Below are 26028 nucleotides of genomic sequence, written 5' to 3' on the forward strand. Positions count from 1 at the left end.
AGTTAACTGTGAAGATACAGTGAGGTTTTTCCATTGTTTTCTCCCTTCCCATTTGCATAGATATAGATCTACCATATTTAAGAAACCTGTATTAGTTTAATGCCAACAGGATCTTCCAGTTGATATTTACATGATATTACAGATAGACTGAATGAACATTATAACTTCATTTCATGAAGGTCTTAAGAAACAGTTTTTGCTTATATTTATGTCAAATTTTCAGCTCAGACAACAATTATAAAGCACAACACACAGAATTCCTAGTTTTACATTTTATTATTTTGAATAAAATGACCATGCTCACCGTGCACAATGTCTACAGTAATTGCTTAACTCAGAGAAAAGTGGGCTGTATGGCAATGTGGGTATGAGCAAAACTAAATTTTGTAGTATTTCTTTATGTTCATTGGCATGAAGTTGAACTACTCAGAGCAAAAAAAGCAGCATTTAAGTAAACATGAAACAGCAAACTATTGAATACACACAGCACATCCTAACTTTGGAATACTGTATTTTTCTATATGGCTACTTCACTTCAGATGATGAACAAACTCCTGGAAGCTTTTTACTGTCCAAAGAAGACAACTCTAAATGTCTCTTTACAAGTGACATACTGAAATGTACAAGCTTTTGGCGTAATTGTTTGCAGCATAGTGGAGATGATGCATTTAAAACCAAGGTTCAAGTATTGCAGGTAAAACACATCAATCCTAGTGGCTTAACAGAAAGGACAAACAAACAGGGCCAGATAACAATGAAATGATTTGCTCATAAATCCAGTCCCTCATAAGGCATCTCTACTGAAATTACATTTGGACAGAACACAGAAAATGAACATTTTAAGTTATTAGTCATCTCCTACATTACTCATAAAATGAAGAAACCCCAAAACAGGACCACACAGTACCACAGGTAACAGAGTAACAGAGTCTTTGTTGCTACGGGGAGCACTTGATTGTAAAGGAAACACTCCTGCCCCAGTGCATTTCAGTCCTTAATCATTAGGGTGGTATGTCTACTGATTGGAATCTATGGATGTCCATGGATTAATGTCCTTGAAAACCTTTAACAAAATAAAACACATCTACAGAAAACTTTTAAATGGAATAAAGTTGCTCAGCTATCAGTATTTGCATCACTAGAAATCATGTAATTGATAGAACTACTGGAAAAATGGGTAACTACAGTGTGAAATAAACATTTATGTAATGCAATACTTCGTATTTGCAAAGAAGTTCAATTAAGCATTTCAGTTAAATCTGCGGCTAACACATAGTAACACAGTATAAGCTGTAATGTTTTTCAAATGTGCCAGAACATTCAAGTTGACAGCTTCGGGATCAGTTTTCTCAATCACGTGCATTTAGAAAGGCCCTGTTATAGCCTAATAAATAATAAAAGTTTGACCTTTGAACTGAAAATGTTAACAATTCAGTGATGGGATCGATAGCTTGTTAAGTAAGAAATAAGGGACAGCAGTGATCCCTGCAGTGATTTTAACCAGATAAGTCCATCAAATTCTAGCCAAATCAATCATCAACACATGCATTAGGGACATTCCCAAGAAAAAATGGTTAAAGTTTGGCCATCACAGAAATAATAAATCCATGCCTTTTTCAGTAAATCACTGACTTAGCTTTAAAGGCTTTAGGGAACATTTGGAAATGCAGATGCAAGCAGTTATCAATGCCCTGAGCAGGCTTTTTTGATCTTTTTCTGGGACATATCGGGTAACCAGTTAGGAATCTGTGCAGGGAAAGTAAGAAATTCTTATGTAAGCAGTACTGTGTTTGCTACATTTTTGTAATATTCAAAACCCTGATATTTGTCTTTTTGTGATTATCTCACATATGCATACACACTTTTATTTCCAGACCGTCTTACACAATTCCTCATCTCGCACGCACACATTTATCCTAACAATCGTAGATTTATCAGAATCATCAACACATAATTTCAGCTGTCAATTGCTATGACGTTGCGATACAAGAGATATTTTGAATCTACCGCAAGATGTTTTAGTCTTTTTAGATCAATCTCTATGGCTCTATTCCCATTCATAAAGTGACGCATGGGCCAACACAAAAATGTTTTTTGTGTGTGTGGCAGAGAGAGGGAAGAGAGAGAAAGGAAAGCCAGAGAAAAAGAACCTGAAGGATTATTGGACTACTGGATGCTAAGTTTATTTGAGGATGGAGGAGCCATAGAGCCAATGAGCTTAGAGTCTGACATGGGACTAACGACACCCTCAATCAGGTTCTTGTTGCAGTCACCTATGTTGGCATCAGAGGACAGTTTGGGATAGGTGACACCACCTGTCAGGTCGATCAGATCCTCAAGGGCTCGAGTGTTGCTCACGCTGCCATGATGGATTTCATTGACTGGTGAGAACTCTGGGATAGAGATGAGCTCCTCTTTTGAAGCTGGGCTGAAATACAAAGATAAAACAGCAGTTTGTATTCACCATATTCACAATATTGTCCTGTGATGTGACACCCAGTGTTGTAAGCTTAAACGCTGTTATGTGGTACCTCTGTACTACTGCCCAATTTAGCAAAAATTAGAAAAAATATGACATCATGGGTGTTGGGAGCAATAAAGGAGTTAGGTTGTACTTTAACCCATTGGCAATGTCAAAAAGAAGCTGATTTAAGCATTAAACCACATAGGAAAAAATATTGTTAGCAAGGGATTTATGTTCTTCCCCGTTGTTATACAAGAGAAAAAAAGAGAATGTATTGAAAATTTTCAAAGTAAAAAAAATGGCTAGAAGGTGGTTGAATGTTAATAGTTTTCACACCTCTATTCAACATACATTAAGAACCTTGAAGTTTTACGTGATCCTTTCTTCTTGGTTGATAAGCAACTGAACCAATAAAAGTAGTGAAAATCTGGACAGACTTTGAGCTAAATTTCAAAGTGGAACTATTTGAAAACCCATTTAGCTAACATAGGCCCTAAACCAGAGAAAAATCAGTTAGTTAGGAATTTATGCCCTCCAGTAGTGTGTATTAGCGCTCAAATGTAAAGTGAAATTTCTGAGCTAACCATAATATTAAATAGGAGATGGCTATGCTAACATTAGCTGTTTTCATTAAGGTAGAGGGGATTGTCAAGATGCCAGATTTGTCTGTATTTTACAGTTCGGTTTCATTTTGGTCTCTTTTTACAGAAAAGAGTGGGCCTAAAGCTAGAAATCAGCTAGGTCTGATCTACTTAAAAGTTTTGAATACTTTTAGTAGGGATTAAACTTTTCCCTAGGTTCATGTGACACTAATATGGGTGGACTTTAGGCCATATTTCAGAATAATACAGAGAATTTGATAACTTATTATCTTCTAAGAAGTGTACAAAGAACACTAGCATTAAACCATCAGCTAGCAAAAGTAACATTAGCAAGGTAAATCTGGACAGACATAGGCTACATTTCAAAGTGAAGCTATTTAACAACCCACTTAGATATACCATAGGCTCAAAACCACGGCGAAAATTAGTAAGCTAGGGATTTATGGCCTCTAGTAAGGTGCAGTAACTCCCAAATGTAAATAAAATCTCTATGCTAACTGAAATATTAAACAGGAGATGGCTGTATGCTAATATTAGCTGTTTACATTAGGGTAGAGGGGATCATCAAGATGCCACTGACCTGAATTTTAGTCCTATTTTACAGTTATTGTTTTTTCAACAGTTGTAGTTAGAAAACAACTAACTAGCTATCTCTGAACTACTTATAATCTTGAAAGACTTTGATTACACTTTTTCCTTTTTCATGTAAAACCATTTATAGCTTGACATTGGGCCATATAGGCTAAAACAGAGAATCTGATACATCATTAGCTAGGCTATCGTGTAAAAAGAAGCTAACATAAGCTTTATGCTATCAGCTAGCAAAAGTAGCACAAGGGTCTTGCACCTTTTTCCAGTGTTGTGTAGCAGTAGCACCAAAAGGAGACTCAGCATGTCCACATTAGTATATTTATGTACTAAATACAAAATACTATGCCCTAATTACACTAAGCCCTATTTTACTGAGAAGTGTACTTAAATGCAGTATACTACAGGCAGTCAAACAGGCCAGGATTTGAGTGCACTCTCAATGGGAGCAATATTTATGGCATAGCTGATATTGTACCGTTAGTTAGCATCCGCTAGCTGGCTAAAATGTCATTGGCAAAGGAAGCGCATTTCAATGAAGAGTGGCATTTAAAGTAAGATAAGTTCATTTTCTTAAAGCAAATAATGTTAACATAAAATAGCCTACAAGCTACATGAATCCAATAGTGGATGAATAAGCTCAGTTATTTATTATTATTACCTTACATCTGTTTACAATGACAGTGTGTGACTTGAGAGAATTATTTCGCTGTGATTAAGTGCTCTCTGCATTTACGTGTACTGTAGTACAGTATACTAACAGATGTATGCGATTTGGGACCCGCTAAATTTCAGCATAAATCTTCTTAGCTCACATGCTGGGAAAAGAGTAAATGCAGATTAGACTAGCTGTTGCCTGACTGAGGTCCAGGGTTATAAGATATGTTCATAAAGTTGAAAATTGCATTTGGCTCCCCATCTTTTCACTAGCAAGTTTTGTTACTCATAATTGCAAAAGTAAAAAGACAAAAACATTTGTCTGATTTCATTTGTTTGATTTACAACCTGATACTATTGTGCGACACTCAAACAGCATCCTAGCTTCCAACTGTTATCGTGACTCAACAGGAAATTGGCTGCTTTATAAAAAGAAGCTCAGTGAATAAGTTGTCAACATATTGATATGAATACCACATTTTTAAAAGGATACAAACTAGATTACTTTAATCAACAAATTACCTCATTTCAGATGCTTTATGTTTCTGTTATCATGGCGTAGACACAGGTGTCATTTGATTTGTACTTTAGTCAGAAGTCTAAAAATTTGGTATTACGATAACAATGCTAGGTTGTAAATTATTTTAATGCCACATAAGGTTACCTGATGACTCACCTGACCTCCATTGACTGCACCTCATCACAAGACCCCGTCCCCTTCACATCTAATGACTCCAGCTTGATGATTGGTGGGGAGAGATGTCCCACGGGCAGAGGTGTCACAGGGGGTTTAATAACCTCCGTCTTGGACCCTGCTTTAGCTTTCCCCTCAGCTGTCACCACATGCAGGCTTTGCTGTTTGGTCACCTCAACAGAGACATGGCTTTTCATCAAGGCACTTCCTTCCCCCTTCACTGCTCCGTTCATCATACCTCCCTCCTTTTGGTTGACTGTTGTTGGCTTTTTCCGCTCATTATTTATTTGGTCTGTGGCTTTCATAATCGCCTTCTGCTGCATGTTTGCATTCATTTGAACCTCTTTTCCCTGCTGCTTGGTGACACAGGCTTTGCTGTCTCGGTCGTGTTGGCTGACCTCATGCGCCTGTTTGGCATCAGGTTTCTTGTCAGGAACATTTTGCGTTGTTGTCACTTGCTGAGTGTTGCTTTTGACTGGCACACTCCTCTGTTTGTCCGTCTGTGCTGCTACCAATGCTGCTTCTTTCTTCACTGGGGCATCCTTGGTGCTATCCTGGATTTTGACAGACTCTTTAACCTGGAAATCAACCTTTTTGATTGCTTGCTCATTCACCTGAGCAGTATTTTGATCAGTCTTTACTTCACCTGTGGAGAATGAAAAGACTACGATGGGCTTCACTTTATTTGGGCTGCCCAGTTTAAAACTGAACTGAACTGACTTTAATCTGCTGACATTATCATTATGGTTGGAAAAGCCAAATTCAATATTTGTCAAATTTAACACCCAAATATATAGAAGTCCTAAGCTCACAGACATCATTCATCGGCACTCAGTACCCTATCAAAGTGAAAACAGAATTTTAGATTTTTTATTTTGCGAATTTATTAAGACAGAAAAACTGAAATATCACATTGAAATAAGTATTCAGACCCTTTCCAACAGCACTTGAAATTTAGCTCAGGTGCCTGTGCCTCCCATTTCTCTGGATCTTTGCTGAGATGCTTCTACACCTTGATTGGAGTCCACCTGTGGTAAATCAAACTGATTGGACACGATTTGGAAAGACACACACTTCTCCATAGAGGGCCTCACAACTGATATTGTATATCAGCGAAAAAACAAGCCATGAGGCCAAAGAAACCGCCTGCAGAGCTCAGAGACAGGATTGTTACAAGGCACAGATCTAAAGAAGCCTAGACAAAAATCTGCTGCAACTTAGGGTTCCTAAGAGCACAGTGGCCTCCATAATTTTCAAATTGAAGAAATTTGGCACAATCAGGTCTCCTCCAAGAGCTGGTTACTTGTCCAAAATGAGCAACTGGGGCAGAAGGGCCTTAGTAAGAGAGGTGGCCAAGAACCTAATGGTTACTCTGACTGAGCTCCAAAAATCCTTTGTGGAGATGGGACAAAGATGGGACCACCATCACTGCAGCGCTCCACTGATCTGGGCTTTATTGCAGAATGGCTAAATGGAAGCCTCTCCTCAGAGCAAAACGCATTAAAAGCCTGCTTGAAGTTTGTGAAAAAGCACAAAAAACTCCCAGACTGGGGGAAACAAGATTATCTTGTCCGATGAAACCAAGATTGAATTGTTTGGCCACAGTTCTAAACATTATTATCAGAGGAAACCAGACTCCACTTATCACAGCCCAGTATCATCCCAACAGTGAAACATAGTGCTGGCAAAAAAGCTTAATGGAGCAAAGTACAGATATCCTAAATGAAAACCTGTTCCACAGAATTCAGGGCTTCAGACTTGGCCAAAGGTTCACCTTCCAACATGACAATGACCCTGAGCACACAGCCAGGACATCACAGGAGCAGCTTAAGGACAATGTCCTAGAGTGACCCAGCCAGAGCCCTGACTGGAACCCTATCCAACATCTCTGGAGAGACCTGAAAATGGGTGTCCAATGACGGTTTCCATCCAACAGGACTAAGTTTGAGTGATCCAGGTGTGCAAAGCTTGTTGCATCATATTAAAAAAGATTCAAGACTATGAGTGCTGCCAAAGGTGCTTCAACGAATTACTGAGTAAAGGGTCTGAATACAAATGTCGATGTGATATTTAAGTTTTTAATCTATAAATAAATACATTTGCAAACATTTCTAAAATTATGTTTTCACTCTCATGATAAGGTACTGGGTGTAAATTGATGTGAGAAAAAAAAGAAATTGAACAATTGTAAAATCAGGCAGCTACATAAGAAAACTGAAAGAGGTAAGGGGGTCTGAGCACTTTCTGAATGCACTGTATGTCCTCTTAGGGTTTCCAGACAAATGGGATTATAAGTAACACTGGTCAGTCCAAGTACAGTGAAAGCTCACAGTGGTGCAGAGCAGCCCCTGAATGAATATTCCAAGGACATTTTCAAGAGCAGCTAATTTTACCGCCAGCTCCCATGGTACCCCTCTACAGTAAAAGCTGCCCAATCAGCAAGAGGAGAGTCATCGACTGCTGCTCTAGAAAATACAGCATGACCAGAGCCAGATGGTTTTTAATGTATGGCCTAAAGCGCAAGCAGAAACAAGTAAGGAAAATTTTGGTAGATTCAAGCTGGTGTAGACAAGGATCACAGCTTTCCATTCAAGCCAAGGCATCAGATATAAATGAAAAAAAAAAGAATGCAGGAAACTTTACCTTTTTAAGTTGCAAGCCAACCTCCAAAAAAACGTAGGCACATGCTCAAAAAAAAAAAAAAAAAAAAAGCGTAGACCTTTATTACATCAAAAACCATACATGCCCTGTTTGCTTTTTTACAGCTGCAAGGCATAAAGAGAGGACAGAGTGAGCAGGGACGGCAGGCAAACTCAAACGACTTTATAAAACACTAACCTGGTGGCTTCGTCTCCACCTGCTCCTCCTTCTGATTCAATGCAGAACAAAAACCATCAAGTCAAGTCAATGTTTGTGGTAATCAGGACACAAAACCAAAGTATGACCGATAATAAAATTTAATAAAGACAACAGAAACAGAAAATAAAGTTGGAACAACAAAGTATTGATCAAATGATCAGCTGGTGCTTAAAGGTAGCAGGATTACCGTATGAGAACAAATATGTCTCTTACAGTACCTTCAGGTCAGCCTCAGCCTTCCTAGTTCTCTTCATTATCTCCTCAATTCTCTGCAAAGAAAGCCAAAATAAGAAATCAAACTGTGAACTTTACAGTAGTGCAAACTTTACAAACAGTGCTTTGTTGTCCTTTCTGAGGGCATTTCTGATTATAGTAACCTTTTTTCTCAGCTGCCTTTCCTCCTCTTCTTGTTGTGTCAGCAATTCTCTGTCTTGCCTCTGACGCTCGGCATCTTCATGTGCCTGGACTTTTGATTTTTCTTTCTGTTTAGAGCACGGAGAGATCTATTAGTGACCAGAAACATCAGGACAATGCATAATCTTTGCAAAAATGGCAGTGATTCTCCAGAAAGAGAAAAAAAAAAAACATGTTTAAGGTATGGCCAAAACAGCTGTCTGGCATATTTTGATGACCCCCTACCTCTGTGTCATTCAGTGCCTGTATTTTCACTTCCTGCTCCACCTTCTTATGATTCTCTTCTGGTTTCAATCCCTGAGGAGCTTCCTGCATTTTCCCTTGTTCCTTTACTTGTTGAGTCTTTGCCTCCTTTGTGTGCTGCTCTTGTGCGAGTTGCTTCTTCAGCTGCTCTTCCCTGAGTCTGATAAATAATCAGGCAGATAAACATAATAGCCACTTTTTAAGTAGGGATGTTACAATATGCTCAGCCATGGATATTATCTGTATCATTAAGATGCTGCGTTCACAATACTGTTTTAACAAAATGTATAAAAGTTTCCCATTTTTACAAAGACGTGACAATTAAGACCATTTTGAGGAAAAAAAAGATCATGTAAATTCTTCGACAATAACAAGGCAAACTATTCTTCCCTCTTGTTTTCTTTATAAAAGCTACTTAGAAAGCCATGACATTTTTGTTATATTAGAAGGGACGCTGGAAAATGTTTCTTCTTCAGACATCAAACAAGGAAAGCCAAATGCATGTAGCTCCCTCTGCTGGTTTAAAAAAACAGAGCATTTTAACTAGGGATGCAGCAATGAATCAGTTTTGTATCAGTATCAGCATATCAGCCCTGTTGACAAATACCATTCCAGCAGAAAATAATGTGGCATGTACAGAGAATGAGGCTGTGCTTCAATATCTGGACTTGGGAATCTGGTAAAAGTGGAAAGAATCATAAAGAGAGAAAGGTATGTGAAGATTTTGAAAGGAAACGTAGAGCAGTCAGCAGTAAAACTGGAGTCTTCCAACACAACAACGACCCAAAATAGACGTGACTCCTAGTAAAGAACTACCTCCTGAAGACCAAAATAAAAGTTATACTGGCTTGTACAAAGTCCTGACTTGAATCCCATTGAAAATCCGTGAGGCCAACTAAAGACAGAGGTCCATACCAGAAGACCATCAAACCTGGAGGATCTTGAGAGATTAGCCAAAGAAGAATGGGCTGGGATTCCTCAGGAGACATGTCGGAGACTTGTTGAAAACTAATGTTGATAAATCTCTTTTAAAAATGTTTTACTCATCTTTTATTAAGTCCATTTTAACTTTTGCAATGATCTGTTGGTTTGGTAATCCCAGCGTGGTTAATAAAAACAGGCTGGGGAATATCGTTGAACTTTGCAGAAAGATTGTTGGTGCCGACTTGAATGATTTTGGTCGTGTTTTTCATGTAAGGGGCACTCAGAAGGTGCAGACCATCCTGGGAGACCCTCAGCACCATCTGCATGCAGAGTTTAGACTTCCGGCATGGGGGGGAGGTTTACTTATGCCAGGAGGGCCAAATCTAACAGATACTTCAGGTAATGTATTCCATCAGCTGTTGGGTTTTCAAATAAGCTGTAGGTACTGCTTCCACTACATATTCACAGGGAATTGTGTGACTTGTTGGACTGTTTGCATTGTGTTGATCTCGCTGCCTATCTGTCCAGATGAAATCCATGGGAGTTATGTATATCATGTGTGTATTTATGTATTTTGGTGTTGTGTATCGATTGTTTGAACTTCTGTTGCAAACCAAACTGCCTCTCGGAGATAATAAAGATTTATCTTATCTTAACAAACGACTGCAGGTCATTACCCGGCAAAAAGGAGACACTATTGAGTATTAACAACAGGGGGGTTAATAGGTTTGACCATGGTAGTTTTTGGGTTCTGTGAAATACTTTTTTTTCTGTGTGCAAGGTAAAATAATGGAAGCTCAGGGCACTCAGATGGCCTAGAGGTGGTTAGATCGTGCCAGCCTGTGGCTCCATTCCCACATGTCTCTTCCCAAATCTCTCATCCCCGTTTCTGATTCTGTCTACTGTCCTGCTGTATAAATAAAGGCATTAACAAGAACAAAAATACTGTATATATTTAAAAAGATTCCTTGCTCTGTTTAACAGCATTCGGGAAATACAAGAAATACGATGTACTAATGCCAGGGGCAGATGTTTAACTGTTGTGTTGTATCAGTTTAGTGCTGGCATTAATCACATGTGAGTGCTCATTTTTCAGTGGACTAATTCTGATCTGTTTTCATGGTCACAATGCGAGAAACGTTGCCATTGTGGTAGTATTACACCAAAAGAAGTAATCAGCACCAATATCAGTATCTGCCCTGATGTTCAGAAATCAGTGTATCTCTAATTGTAATATATATTTTTGTCAAATCAGGTTAAACTGCCCATACTTGCATCAACATTTCACTGTATTGAAAGGTAGTGTTGCATTCCCATGTTTAAGACTTAAACCCAAAAGATGCTACTTTATTAAAATATTGCTACTTAAAATTCAAAATAAAACAAACTCACCTTTCCTCTTCCTCTTGTTCCCGTTTTTTCTCCTCCAATTCCTTCTGAGCTCGAGCTTGGCGCCTTCGCTCTGCCAGGAGCCTGGTAGCTTCCTCTGCGTTCGTCGTGCCGGCTGCCATCTTTCCTGCAGATGTTCCTGTTGCAGATTCTGTCAGAGGTAGAAACACAGTAAGATTATTCAAGTGTGCTTGCACCTAACCTTAGCCAAAGCCAAGGTTAAAAATATTATAGTATCATCTGCATAAAGCGGACCTTTTTTCTTGTCTCCATCCTGAGTGCTGCTTTGTATCTTCTCTGATGGCTCCCCTTTTGGAGGCATGTTATCCTTCCTGTCAGGTGACTGACTTTTTTCAAATGAGTCAACTTTTAGTCGCTTGTCCAAAGTTTCTCCCTTGGATGATCTGACGTCGTTGGCCGCAGTCTTCTCACCTTGAGCCAACGGATTTGTTCTGTTAATATCAGTATTTTTCTTCACTGCAGTCTCAGCTTTGGGTTGTTCGCTGTGTTTTTCCATCTTCTTGTCTTCTGCTTTTCTGTCATCAGTTGACAGGTTCGGACGATGTCTTGTAGGAGAGTAATGGTATTGACGAGCATTGCAGGGAGACTGGGCACGCATCCTATTTGCCAGTCTGCAAACAGAAAAAGAGGTTTTCCATCATTGTGAGGCAGGTGATTACCGATGATGGGACAAAACGAAGAAGCAGAAATGAATCATCATCCTGATTTTGTGTTACAATTACCATGTGACTGGTGCAAAATATTGATATTTTGATTAAAAAAACAGACTTAATGACTTGTTGTGGTGACACTTAGGACATGAATGAGGTAAACGTGATCAAGAGTCAAAGAAGACAGCAGGATAATGTCAGACAGTAGGGAGGAGAATTTAAAAAATAAACCTCAATAAAAATCCTACCAATACCAAACTGCAGTTAATAATAGACATTGCATTTCCCAAAAAGTTGTGACATTGAGATGTCCTATTTTCAAACTGATAAACATTCTTTCATTTGATCTTTATGTACCTTGAACATAACCAACTTGATGCCTGCAAAACATTCCAAAAAAAGTTGGGGCAGGAGCATGTTTAACACTGTGTTACATCACCTTTTCAACCAGCAACCAACCGTTAGTATCTGGTAACTTAGACACTTATTGTTGAAATATATACAAGTAGGTAAATTTTTGCTTAGTGCATAGTTGCTAAACAGTACAGGGTGTTCATCCTAATTTCTCAATGCGAGACAGGTCTTCTATTACCTTTCACTCTTTAACTGCGATGCCATGCTGTTGTAATTTCTGCAAAATGAGTGTTCCCAAGCTCCCTTGGTCATACCCATCACAGAATGATGCCGTTTTAATTGTAGTGCCACCTTAGGGATTGAAGGTCACAAACATTTAGGGTTTGGTTTTGTCCCAACTTTTCTGGAGCATGTCGAAGACATCAAACTTAGAATTTGTTTACATCCCCAAAAATTACAAAGATTTCAGTTTGAACAGGAAATATCTTACCTTTCTGCTGTATTCAGTTTAATATAGGCTGAAAGGATTTGCATTATGTTTTTATACATAGTTTTATACAATGTCCCAAATTTTTGGGAACAGGGGTTTGTACACTCATGTGCATGAGTTTTAGGCATGTAGGGCACTAAGGATTAATCACAGGGCCCAGTGTTCCACGACTTGATGCTGGAGACTGGGGAGAGGGCAGCCAGAGTCAAGCTTGACAAATGTCGTCACATGGCATCCAAAGCCAAGCTCAGCGGCATCTCATTTGTCCAGGCCTTTTTTACCCCTGGTAATAAACCCGGAGACAGCTGGCCGTTTTTGGGACATCCACAGCATGACCAGGTACATGGCAACCCTATTACCTGCCTGGACAGGACCCTAAGCTATGCTTACTCAACATATCCTCCCCTTTCTCTGCCCTAAAGATGCAGACATTGTTATTTTTTCAACACATTATTTTCCAATGACCCTGGTAATATGCAAGGACATCCAGAGCACAACCTGGATGAATCAATAAATGGTTGTCTTGCAATGTATCAATTGCAGTGGATTCACTGTATCATGATATTATTGTATCCTATCACAATGATGATTACGCTCTGTTTTCCATCCTTAGTGATGGCAGAAATCAAACTTATGAATAGTGCTCTGCAACAGACATACTGGTCAAAGTTTCCCTGCCTTTTAGTTTTACGGACAATAACCAGTCTTACTTAGAGGTAGTCGGGGATCCCAAGTACTTGGTGACACTCGCAGGAGATTCAGACCTCCTCACAGGTGATCCACATCCTGGGGATGCAGTTCTTCTTTCCCTGCGGATACGCTCTTTCTGCAAGCAGAGTCATGGAGATTATTCTGCTTTTATCCATTTAAGTTTCCTACTAATGTTTGTTTTGTAATCACGTCAGTCACTCAAGAGTTTGTGCCAAGTCTGACCTTGGGGGTATTGGGAGTGGACTGAGAGCCTCCATGAAGTCCAGCTCTGTTGTGGTCTGCAGGACTCAGCGAGCTGCAGAAAGGTGACCTGTGAGGGCTGCAGGGCGCTGCATGATGACAAACACAGCGCTTATCAAATCAGATAATGGCAGATAAAAAGTGACAGAAGGATATTAATACAGAAGTTAGGGCGGGGGGCTGACTGGAGAGTGTGCGCCAATGCCAGACTGATGCTTACAGACTCGTTTTTGCTGCCAGAGTCAGTTGGCAGACATGATGCCGGGAAAGACAATTTAATCTGAGGGTGTGTTGGGTTTTAAACCACGATCTTAAACATTTCCGGCATTGATTTTGGATCTGATTCAGCCAAAAAGAACTGATCGATTTCCTGGTATTAGATTAGGTCAGACTGACGGATATTAAGCTCGTCTTTGTCTTTCTTCAGCCAGCTTTCTTCCATTATAGGGTGTGTTAATGCCACACCAGCCATTTTTAGGCATTAATCCTGAGTCTGTAATCTTGACAATGTGATACAAGCACACACTTCTCATGGCTGCAGTAATAAAATAGACCAATTCTTCTCCCTCAAACAAAAACAGCAAATGAAAACACACATCAAGACCCAAACTCACAATCACAAAAGCAATCCCCTAAACATTGAATGCATTGTACAACACAAGAAGCAATCTTCTTTCTGTCTCTGGTAACTTCTCTTCCATCTGTCACCATCCGTAAAGAGTAATCTCTAAAGAGCATAGCACTCTCACTGCGACGCCTGTATCTGTTTCTATTTTAGTGCACATTTTTCTGTTCTAGGTCAGAGGAGATTAATCTCCAAAACCATCCGTCACCACTTAGCTGCTTTCATTTTGATACCACATTCCTCATCAAAAAGAGAAACAAAGACGTCTGACGATAAAGCACTTCAAGTCAACCTTATCTATTACTCTCTAACGTCTGTAATCACTGCAAGATTACCGATCTGCGGAAACTAATCCCACAGTTGATTTAGAGGCAAATTTGAAAGCACGTTCCTGAAAGCCATCTTTAATTAAGCAAACTCAAAGACACAGTAATACTGAGATAAAGCCAGACAGGATTCACTTCATTAAAAAAGTTGATGTTGTGCTCGCTGTCTTTTACTCCCTGCATGGTGGCTGATGCAGTGATGCTGCAGAGTTTGCTGCTACAAGGACACAGAGTACTGTGCCTTGGCCAAGCAAGGGCACTGTACTCTGTGTTCCTCTCCCTGTTTTTCCCTCTGTCATGCTAACTTCCTTCTCATATTTTGTCTCTGCTCCTTGCAAGTCTAAACTCAATTGATATTTTTAATGTTTTCTTCTAAAGACGTAGATTAGTTTGAGTCTAGTTTTGTTGATTTGACCTTCCTATTAGTACAGCAAAACCAGCTACACTGAACAAAATCCTTCCAATAGTTCTGTCCATTTATGTAGATTTCTTACTTAAGAAACAATATAAAAACAGTAATATATAAAAAAGAACAATATCAACAACTAAGGCTTCAAGCAGCAGCTGGGCGTTGGAAACATGTGCAATGTGTTTCAGCAAACACAGAGGCCATGCAGATCCCCCAGGACTGTCTTTAAATAAAAATAATTGCACTTTGTATATGATTTAGTACCGACTGTCAGCATTAGGTGGCAGGATGACAAGGCAAGATGCTAATATGTTGATGTAATGAGGGCAGGATCGTCTTGTAAAAATCAGAGATCAGACATTATATGTTCGAGGTGATTTGGCTTCTTCCAGTAAGTTGCACTACAGCAAAAACATGAAATTAACATTTGAACATATAGAGGGGAATACCTTGATCATATATGTGAAATTTAAGGCAAAACTGATGTTTCAAATTAGAATTATGCCAACTTCCTGTGAAACGGAGGAATATCAAAACTGGTCGTCATCGGCACCAAGTGGTCTTTTACATAGACATTTCAGTGTTGTGGACAAATATTGACGCTGTTCTATCAAAATTTGAGTTTGATACAAAGCTTAATACAAGGTACAAAGAAATGGCCCAATTTCTGTTGGCAGAAGGGGGCACTACAGTGAAACAATAAAATGAATTTTTTGAATGTGTAGTGGGGCAGACACTGATCGTAAATGTGGAATTTGAAACAAATCAGGTGTCTCATATGAGACTTCTGGCAACTTCCTGTAAATTGGCAAGATATCGCAATGCCATCGCCAGTGAGATGTCCACTGATGAGACATATCTGTGTTGTGGACAGTTATTGAGGATTTCAGTAGAAAAATCTGAGCTTGGTAGGTTTAACTCAGTAATAGTTACAAAGAAATGGCCCAATTTTGTCACTTCCTGTTGCATTATGGAGCGCTACAGCAAAAAACTAAAATGAACTTTTAAATGTGTAGAGAAGCAGACATTGATCATGCATGTGGAATTTGAAGCAAATCAGGTGTTTTATATGAGAGTTCTGGCAACTTCCTGTGAAACTGGCGAGATATCGAAATGCTATCACCAGTGCAAGGTCCATTAATGAAACATATCCGTGTTGTGGACAGTGATCGAGGACTTCATTAGAGAAATAAGAGCCTTATAGGTTCAGCACAGTAAGAGGAATAAACAAAGGACCCATTTGTGTCACTTCCTGTATGTAATAGAGGGCAACAGATGAGATATTTGCATGTGGGCATGTTCAGTGTGATATTGTTGTGTTGCTTGAGGAAGACAGAATGATGTATACAAAAGTTACAACAAGTTAAAGTCATTTGGCACCATCAACAATGCCTTGTTTTGAAATTGTGATGAAGTGTGTGGACTTCCTGTTGGGATTTGGGCTTAGTTCCAGGAGACTTTTTTGTAGGTCTTATGATTATCCATATGCAGACCAAAAATCATAGGCCTAGGGTGAATGGTGTGGGAGGGCTGAATGTTTAAAGGGACACTGTGACAAAGTAGTGATATTGATGCTTATGTATTCAGGATCAATGTGTGATCAACCCTGTGAAGTTTGGTGATGATTGATGAAAAGTAGTCAAAGTCTAGGGAATTAATCGAAAATTTGACTAAATCGCAATAGCCTGCTGCAATTTTCATATCATAGAAGTTACAATACATTTCTAACCTTAAAATTTTTGTCAAAACACCAGTTTAAAACTTTTTTTGCATGCATTACATATCATACATTCATTGAAGTGCCATTTTTTAGGATAGTCTCCAAAATAATCCTACTTCATTTTTTGCACATTTTTTGATTAAATATGAGAATTAAATAAAAATTATCATATCCTTCAATACTAGAATTCACATCCAATTTGCAATATGAGTCAAAATAAATATAATTAGATATTTTTTTCAAAATTGTTCAGCCCTACTTTAATCTCTTATTGTATTGGTTATAATATAGAACGATGTGTTTCTTGTATTTGTTGGAAAAAACACAAGATGTGCAACTTCAAGAATAATCGCCAATCAAATCGCAATCCCAATATTGGGGAAAAATATACACTTTGATTATTTTCCCAAATCCTCCAGCCCTAGTCCTTATTACAGCCCTGCTCTATGGCAAAATCACAAGATTCTAATAACTTTAGATCTAAAATGACTTAAAAATTCTAGTCAATCAGATAAAATCCCTCATACTACTTTGTTAAAATGAACAACTTGTCCATCCATGAAAACACCAAAATTTGACCAAAAAAAAAAGTTTGTTTGAGCTTCCTGTACATTTTAGATTCAGACATATGTGTGCTGATTTTCATCCCAGTTCCTTATCTCACATTTGGGGCCTCTATGGGGCCCCTGCACCATGGACTTGCACAAAACAAAATGTGTACATTTTTTTTACCGTGGCAGAGTTTTGTGGAAAGTTTAGTGAGTATTGAGGCATGTTAAGACCCCCAAATGAGCAATCCTTTAGTTTCAATAGGGTCCTCACTCCAAGGCATGTGGCCAGCCCCTTAATATTACTGTGTTTAAATGGTTCTAATATTATTATTGTGTCATCTTATTTAACATTGGTTAAACTCAATTTCTTGGCTGTGTCTTGTAGCCTCTACCTAATGTTGTTGCATGAAGTGCATATTAGTATGTTCCCCCAACTCAAAATACAGAAATATGTTTACTAAACATGTAAAAGTCGCTGGATTTTACCTCATTCTTTTGATTTAAGTCTCAATAAGTTTTTACAAATGAGTCCCGTGCTAAACCACATTTTCTTTGTGGTTGGTTGTTTTGTTATCATTACCATTTAAAGGAGTCAACATAAAGAGAGAATGAGAAGTCCGTCAGGTTTAGATGAAGAAATTTTGGCTTCATTCTGCTTAATAATGGGGTAAAATCATAAATGTCCTGATTTAAAGTAACAGCCTTGATATATATTACATATGCCAATAGAAGCTCTTATACAACAAAACTGATCCCAAAGCTGATTTGCATCCACACTGTCAAAGAGCAGACAACAAACACACCAAAGCCTAGCTCACATAGAGAACACACAGCAGCATTTATCTCACTTGCACAGTAAAGACAGAGCAGCTTAACACACATGCAACACAGGAAGAACGAATTTGCCTTTGGTTAAAGTTGAAGACTGAGCTAACCCAAAGGCAAACAAACAAAACAACACGATAACTGTTGGATGAACAGGAAGGGAGATACATTTGGGACAGGAAAGGTGGGGGGGGGGGGGGGGGGGCTTGACTTTACCAGATTCGCTGACAGCAGGAAGGGGGGAGGCAATGCCATGGGAAAAGGCGGAGGCAGCAGAGAAAGGGAGTGGGAAATTCTCACTGTCACCTATAGGCAGCGGGCGGAGCAGAGCAGAGCAGACAGAGCATTATGATCAGTTTACTGGAGCGGTTCCTCATCCAGCTGTGGAGATCTGGATGGGAGTTAACATACCAGCAAGGATGTAATCAAACAGACGTGACTTTGGTCTGATTTAGAGCCATGACTTGTGAGTTTCATCTGAGAAGACCACTCCTTTGGTGGTATCCAATAGGTCATTCAATAAGAAAGTAATATCCTTTGAAGATGTATTTTGTCATTTAAATCATTTATATGACTTTGAATCAGTAGTTTTGTGTAGTAACCTGGTTTTGTACCACAAAGACACCAGTGCAGATGTGTAACTCCATCCTGTCTCCATGGGAAACCAGGAACAAATGTCTGCTCATGCGTACTTCAGCAGCCAGGCTGTCGGCAATGATCAGGCCAAGGGACGGCTGTTTTCAACACAAGCACGCGCTCACTCAATCACTCACTCACAACTCGAATGCATACATTATGTTTGGTTTTTCTCTAAGAAAAACGCTTTCTTTCTTTAAGAAAGGGCATAGGTTTTTCACATCCATCCCCTTCTCTTTCTAGCATCATTCACATCCAAGCTGATCACATCCATGCTTCTTTTAGCCATCACGATCTGTGTTTAAATCTAAAAGATCTTCTCTGACCTGCTCCTGGAGGGCAGCCTCTGCTCCACCGTTTGTTCCTCTGCTCCAGCTGAAGGCTCCGCTCCAGAGAGCGTTTCATCAGCGCCTCGAGACGCTCCTGTAAGACAACATAACACACCTCTATTCAAGTACTCATACCTCACAACTGTCTTTGAATTCTTATACATGTCCTAAGATCAGTGACATAAATGTTTTTATGTATCTTGTGAAAAGGTTGTCAAAAGTTTTAATACTTAGCTGAAAAATGAATGATCTTGCCATTCAATCAGACTTGTGTAGGAGTACTCTTGCAATGTTCATGCCTCCATACCCTGGATTATGTTTTGTGATTGTCTGTCTAGGCCACCCTTGTGAACATGAACCCTTTGAGGGATTTTCTGCAAACTTTGCACAAATTTTCACTCTTGCTCAAGAAGGAACAGATTATATTTTGGAGGCCAGAGGACAAGTTTACTGAGCCTCGTGTTCACACGTTGCTTGTGAACTTGGAATCTAAAGAACACTTTCATGAATTTTATTTAAACTTTGCACAAATGTCCACTCTGATTGAAGGATGAATTCATTAGAGACAAGTCTAAAGGTCAAGGTCATTTAGCCTTATGCCCATCTTTTGCCTCTAAGTTATCTATAAGTCACATTACACAGAAACCACCTTAGCCCTCCTTCTTCTCCCCAATACTGTGTGACTTCCCTACCTTGTACACACTAATGTAAGACACACAAGCCATAATATATACCAATATCAAACAGATCTGGACTACTATTACATGCCAAATCAGCTGACCCTCTCCTCCTCAAGCTGCTGCCTTCTCTTCTCCTCCACTGCAGCTCTGCGGAGCTCCTCTTTCTGCCTCTGCTCTTCCAGACGCCTCCAGCGCTCTTCCACTGTGCGCTCGTACTGCAGCCGAGCTCTGCGCTCCTTCTCCCTGATCAGCTGCTCCCTGGCCGCTGAAGGAGAGAAATTCAGCTTCAGGTTAAACAGAAAATGCAATTCACTGGACCATTGTTGTTGCTCATGGCGTATCCTTTGGGTGGGTCCTTTAGAGTTAAGTTATAAGTCTATTTTGTATTTTTTAGAATCTTCAAAAGAAAAACTATCCTTGTTGTTCCAAGGCATCGAGACAAATATGTAAGTCCAGGTCTTGGTATAAAGTCAGACATAGAAATGCATTGATCTGCCATTAGTTTGCAGTATTTATATTTTCTAGTCTAATCTGGTGTATAGAATTTATCTGATCATCTGTAGTGTTGGGTTCTTCTTCTGTGTCCTGTATATTAGTACATGTTGTATGTAAAGGAGTTGAAGGTTATCTGTATTTAAACCCTCTTAAACTGCACCATCCCTATACGATAAATAAAATTCCCTGTAATACAGTAACCAGATATATTCCAGTGATTTGGATTTTCTTTCAATCCTAACCAGAGACTATAACCTAGATAGGCATGCTTGTCATCGTGAGGAGACTGCAGGAGCTACATGATTCACTGTGAGAGGGAGACCTACTTTTGTGGATTATTCTGCGTTACTGTCACATTGTGACTGGACTCATAACATCCAAAAACCCAGTGAACTCAAAGTAAATTGTCTACTGGCTGACAAAGCTCCTCCATAACCAATTAAACTGTAGAGAGAAAGAGCCACGACAGAAAACTTTGGACTGGAAAACAGCACTGCAAAAACCTTTTTATTTATCTGTGTGCCAAAAAAACAGGACATAACTCACCCAGGCTTCTCTCCCTCTCCTCACGTCTCTCTTTTGCTAATCGCATCCTGTCATCAGTCTTCATATAACCCTCCACGACTGAAAGATAAACCGTGATATCAGAGGGGAAAGGAGGAGGCAATGCAGCAAATTAAAGGAAAGAGAAAAAGCTGCATCATCGAGGCAGACGTGGACTTACTCTGTTTTCCTGCGTGGTTGTTGGTGATGTGTGAAGGAGAGGCGTGCCCATTAACGTGTGGCTTCTTCTCTGCATTAGATGGAGCTGAGATCACCATTACAGAAAGAGACAAGAGGGATAAAGAGGAATGACATCAGCACCTCAGCTCTGACCTGCAGTACGTCTCTCTAACCAGCAGAGGGAAACATTTCTGCAGCGCTGTCTTAAATGCATTGTGTTGCAAAAATGCCAAGTACAGAAGCCCCATGCCAAGGGCAAACTGCAGCAATATGCAGGAGTGAGATGGAAACTGTCCTTGACACATGCTGAGTGTCTCTTTTAGTTATTTCTGCTGTCACTAGCTCCTGTTCTCGAGAACAGAGCAGCCCTGAAACACAATACCATTACATGTACAAACCAGACAGTCATTAATTCATCACACTAAGTGTCTCAAGTTAATGAACAATGATCAAAATGATCATGGTGTAAGTGATTTTTGTAATTATCCAGATGAAAGTGTCCATTACGTGACAGAAGCAGAGGAGGATTACTCACTGAGTTTTCGGGCAGGAGAGCTGTGACCGTTAGTCGGAGATTTCTTCTCTGGAAGTAGAGTGATGGATGGTGGTGCCATTTTTTCACCTAGAATGCACAAAAATAAGAGAATAAACAGTGTTGGTCTTAAGTCGGAAGCCAATAATCTCACTTCAAAATCACGTGTCCAATAAGTTTGTTTGGTTGAACGGAGAGGTTTGCCAAAACTATAAATGCATGGAGTGTGTTTGAGTGTCAAATGCGTGCATGTGGATTAATGTTCAACCCCTAATGCAAAGGCTGCTATAAGGTTACTCCCAAACTTTTGATTGAGGCAAATGAGGCCCGTTAAATTTAGGGCTACTACTCAACATGTGATAACATTTTATTGCATATAGTATAAAGTGCTGTAAGAAATAAAGGTAAAAGTAACAATTCTACAAACAACTACAGTAAATATACAACCCCTAACATTGTTGCCTATATAACTTCATTACTGGAGGAATTTTGTCTTGGAAACTACTACTCATTAGTAATGTAAGCTAGAGAAGGGAATCCCTGGGATATGATACGATGCAATACAATACATTATCATGTGGTTGCATTGCAATGTGATGTAATACAATACTAGCCCATTCAATACAACCAGATAGGACCCAACAGGAACTGACACAACCCAATACAACCCAAGCTGATACAGTTCTACCCAATATTATATATTATATGATGCATTGCAATATGGTGAGATACGATAGGATACAATACAACCCCATTCAATACAACCAGATAGGACCCAACAAAACCTGATACAACTCAGTATGGCCCGATATGATACAATGACTTGCAATATGATACTATACAATGCGCCGATGCATTGTGTTGTGTTGCATTGTGTTGTGATGCGTTATGTTGCGATGCGATGCGATGCGTTGCGTTGCGTTGCATTGCATTGCATTGCATTGCAGTGCGTTGCGATGGGATACGATACAATACAACCTCATTCAATATAACTAGATAGGACCCAACAGGACCCGATATGATATGATACTACCCAATGCGATACAATGCGATACGATACGATGCAATACGATACAACCCCATTCAATTCAACCAGACAGGATCCAACAAGACCAGATACAACGGAGTATGAGCCGTTACCATACGATATAATATGGTACAATACAAAAGGGTATAATATGACAGGGTATGGTGCGGTACAGTTTGAAACAGTACCATATGATTAATACGATACAATATGATACAACCTGATATCATACTGCACTGTGCAGTGATAGGATTTGTCACTGTAGGTCAAGGTATTGTTAGATATGATATGATCAATAATATGTGATGTGATACAATACAATATGGTTGCGTTACCATGCGGTACAGTAGAATCAGTACAGTATGGTATGAAACAATTTAATCACAAGACAATGATATGATGTTATATCACAATATCTGATTAACTTAAAAATAACTACTGTGTATAAGTGTGGGATTTATGTGCATATTCATTATAATTCCAAACCAGTTTCACCTCTTATCATGTTTATCTCTCTCAACTTCTTTTTGCTTCTATGTGAAATTTTCCGACTGTATTCTTCTTCTTTCATCCTGCTGTCATCTTCCTCTTTGGCCTTTTGTTCATATTAACCTCATTCATTCATAACTGCCTGTGATAAGTCATGAAGTAGTGATGCAATGAGCCAAACTGCAAGCAGTAGTCTAGTACAGGGTATAATGCAGTTATATGGAGTATATCCAGTTATTTTCAGTCCGAATATAGCCACTTCAGAATCACCTCTCCTTGGATGGCAACACATATGCTACAGTATCTGAGCACACTTTTACGCTGCTTTAAAATGCATTATCCCTAACACTGCTGAGAAATATGCATTCAAATGCATAATGATGTAGTTGTCTCAGTCTGTAGTCTGTGAGCCAGGGTTGTTCCAAAAATCTGCTCCTCTTTGGCTGTTAATTTCATAACTATCCATGAAGCAGCAGACGTTAAAGGTCAATGTACAAATACCTAAGGTCCATTATCACGTATACTAAACACGCAAGATGTTCTTAAATCTTTTTGTGTTTTGTTAATATCACAGGAGGTTAATTCTTCGTTGGATGGGCTTAAAACATGTGAAGGTTAAATTTACAGAATACCTACTTCTCCAGCCACCACCAAACCAATGACTGCAAAGGACATCTGTTCAAAACCCCATATTCTTATTATTTAACATACTGATATTTGACATCAGCAATTCAGTAACTGTATCATGGATCAAAACAATATAATCATATATTGATAGTTTTATTAAAAGAAACAAAGTGTAGTTCCACAAAACCTCTTGATCATTATCTGCATTTCAGCTTATTTCCCCACCCAGTGAATCATTCTGTTTTCAGACAGGGATTTTTTTCTGTAGTCTACTAAAACCTGGCAGACAGCACCTAAACCTTCCTCATGTGGTCTGAGCATCATGAGTAATGCTGCCGTTTACTTCACTAAGTATATTACTGCACACATAGATAATGCTTAACTGGTAGCATTCATCATTTTCAACATAGCAATTAATTGATTTTCATCAAAACTGGTAGTCTAACAAACTGGAGGAGGTTCACCTTGGCTTTTATGGCTTTGTGGAGAACAGGGATTCTTTTATCACTTACTTTTCTTACAAAACTGACCTGTGATAACTGTAGAGATAAGAGTTGCAAGCCAAATCATGCCTTTCTCTCATAGATATCACTGTCAAGGAATTTTGTTGTTTTGGTCAAAGACTTTTTTTTTAAGCTTTATGAAATTATCCAACAGTATTGAACAAGTCTTCAACAGTGCATTCTCAAAAGTGTCTTATCCAAGGGGCACAGATGGCCTAGCGGTTAGGTTGCACCCCATGTGAGCAGTCGGCCCAGGTTCAAGTCTGGCCTGTTGTTCAATTCCATGTCTTTCCCAGTTCTCTAATCCCTAATTCCAACTGTATCCACTGTCATCTTCTATAAATAAGGGAATGTTATGCTTGGAAGATTTCAAAGTGTATTGTATAGATTGAGTAAATAAAAGCTAAAGAAGACTACATGCCACTCTTGCCAAAGAGCCTGTCTTCGTCCTTGCCTGGCGTGACTGTCAGCTTCCTAGTCCTCCTCTCTGGTTTGGCCCAGATGACTCGGCTGTATCAAACATGATTATTGACCTGTAGGGAGATCTCTCCTTTGTCAGGGCGTGGAGGGCAGCCTATAAATACATGACTCCAGGGACAATGGCCCAGTCCAAAGCCCAAAGAGTCCTGGGTTTGGTTTGATGCTCTTTAACATCGCACAGTGTAACGCACGTGTCTGTGCAGTGTCTCAGTCATCAATCTCTCCACCCATTGAACCATTTGAACAGAATGAGTTGCGTCATCACCAAGCTGATAGCAGCATAGCCTAATTATGATTTGATGTGACTAACCCCTTTTCGTTTCTGTGTACAAGAAAAAATGTAAGCGACACGTGGAAAAAACGACAGAGAATAATTTTAAAAATATTCAGTTTTTTCACTTTTCCTTGCGATTAAACGACAGGTTTTTTGGGGGTGGGGGGGTCTGGAAAAAAAATTCACATCTACTTCTATTGAGCCAGCCCTTTATGAACCTGCATATTACGCTTTATTGCATTGATAAACAAAGCAGCGAAGCCGCATCAGCGTCACGCACAGTGGAAATGCCAATTGCGTCATTCATGTGTCTGCTTTAACGCGCGGCGTAAAAACAGTTAGCATCATGACACCAACATAACGGACGTAACTCAAATCTTACCTGTTATTGTGTTAGGTGATGTGACAGTTTTCGCCATAGTCGCCGTCACAGGCTGCATACACCCAAATGTACGTGCGTGCGTTCACCCAAACACTCTGCGGTGATGTCAATGCAGCACAGGTATCCGTTTTGCTCCACAGCAGCAGGAAGCAGGAGGAGGAGGAGAAGCGCATCCACGGAACCTAAACACAACCAGACACCAGTCAAACACAGAGCCTGAAGGTCGCGATGAGGGCTGGAGATGATGACAAGCAGGAGACGAGAGCTTTGTGCGGATGGAGGAGAGAGAAAGAGAGGGAGGGATGCAGAGACTGGAGCAGACAGGATGATAATGCGCACACACAATTGAGTTTACTATCGAGCGGGCAGACTGACTGTGCGTCGCAGCGTAAGCCCGCCCTGTTATGAACACATCACCGGTAGATGGAGGAGCTTTTCTCCAAAGCTCAGCCTCATATAAACAAAGTGAATTGGGTTTAATTCTGGTGTGGATGCACTAGCAAGTTTAATAGGTGCTTGCTCATCCATTGCCTAACAGTCTTTGCCCTACTTACGCAACAAATAACTCCACAAAAGCGTTTCACAATCATAAACTAACCGATAAATGGAACATAATGTCCTGAAACGGTACAATCATGACATTAGCTCTTCTCATGGAGATTTTTGGCAGGGGCGGTCTCAAGATTTTTGAGGGGCAGGGGTGAAAATGATTTTTAAAAAGGGCCCCTGCTGTATGAGCTGTAACTGTGGCTTATTTTGTCACTTACAGCAGTGGTTCCCAACCATTTTCCGTAGAGCCCCTCATACTTCAAATCAAATCAAAGAAAGGTTGAGGCCTACCTGGCCTACCTACAGATGTGCAAAAATATTTTTTATTCTTTTATTGTTTAAATCCAAACAAATAGCCCTAGATAAACATGCCCTTCCCGAAGACTCTTGTGTGAACTATTCATAAGTGTTTTATCTTTTTTATAGCCAGTATGTGCAAATCTTATTCGAACTGCCTCAGAGCAAAGAGACTTTCACTGCATTTTCTCATACATTAGGCACCAAGGTGGCAACCCCCCACTAATCATGTACTTTCATTATTTGTCT

The 26028-nt window shown here is 39.6% G+C and overlaps 1 protein-coding gene across 3 annotated transcripts; it reads right to left on the reverse strand.

The window, feature by feature from the left end:
• Positions 1–257: 257 nt before the first annotated feature.
• map7d2a (MAP7 domain containing 2a) lies at positions 258–25344 on the reverse strand. Of its 3 annotated transcripts, XM_041802263.1 has the most exons (18): positions 25309–25344; positions 24934–25115; positions 21155–21241; positions 20621–20704; positions 20443–20520; positions 19503–19666; positions 18719–18815; positions 17973–18062; positions 13283–13389; positions 13060–13175; positions 11090–11466; positions 10838–10985; positions 8504–8681; positions 8242–8346; positions 8083–8133; positions 7844–7874; positions 4988–5651; positions 258–2428 (listed from the first exon to the last, which is right to left on the reverse strand). In XM_041802263.1, exons 2-18 carry the CDS (start codon positions 24989–24991, stop codon positions 2167–2169), a joined length of 2697 nt encoding a protein of 898 aa, XP_041658197.1. In that variant the 5' UTR covers positions 24992–25115; positions 25309–25344; the 3' UTR covers positions 258–2166. The 3 variants fall into 3 exon arrangements, with proteins under 3 accessions (XP_041658197.1, XP_041658198.1, XP_041658199.1); XM_041802264.1 differs by lacking the exon at positions 25309–25344 and having other exon boundaries at positions 7844–7871; positions 24934–25299; XM_041802265.1 differs by lacking the exons at positions 17973–18062; positions 25309–25344 and having other exon boundaries at positions 24934–25299.
• Positions 25345–26028: the final 684 nt, after the last annotated feature.

This window comes from Cheilinus undulatus, linkage group 12, assembly GCF_018320785.1.
Source record: "Cheilinus undulatus linkage group 12, ASM1832078v1, whole genome shotgun sequence".
NCBI lineage: Eukaryota > Metazoa > Chordata > Actinopteri > Labriformes > Labridae > Cheilinus > Cheilinus undulatus.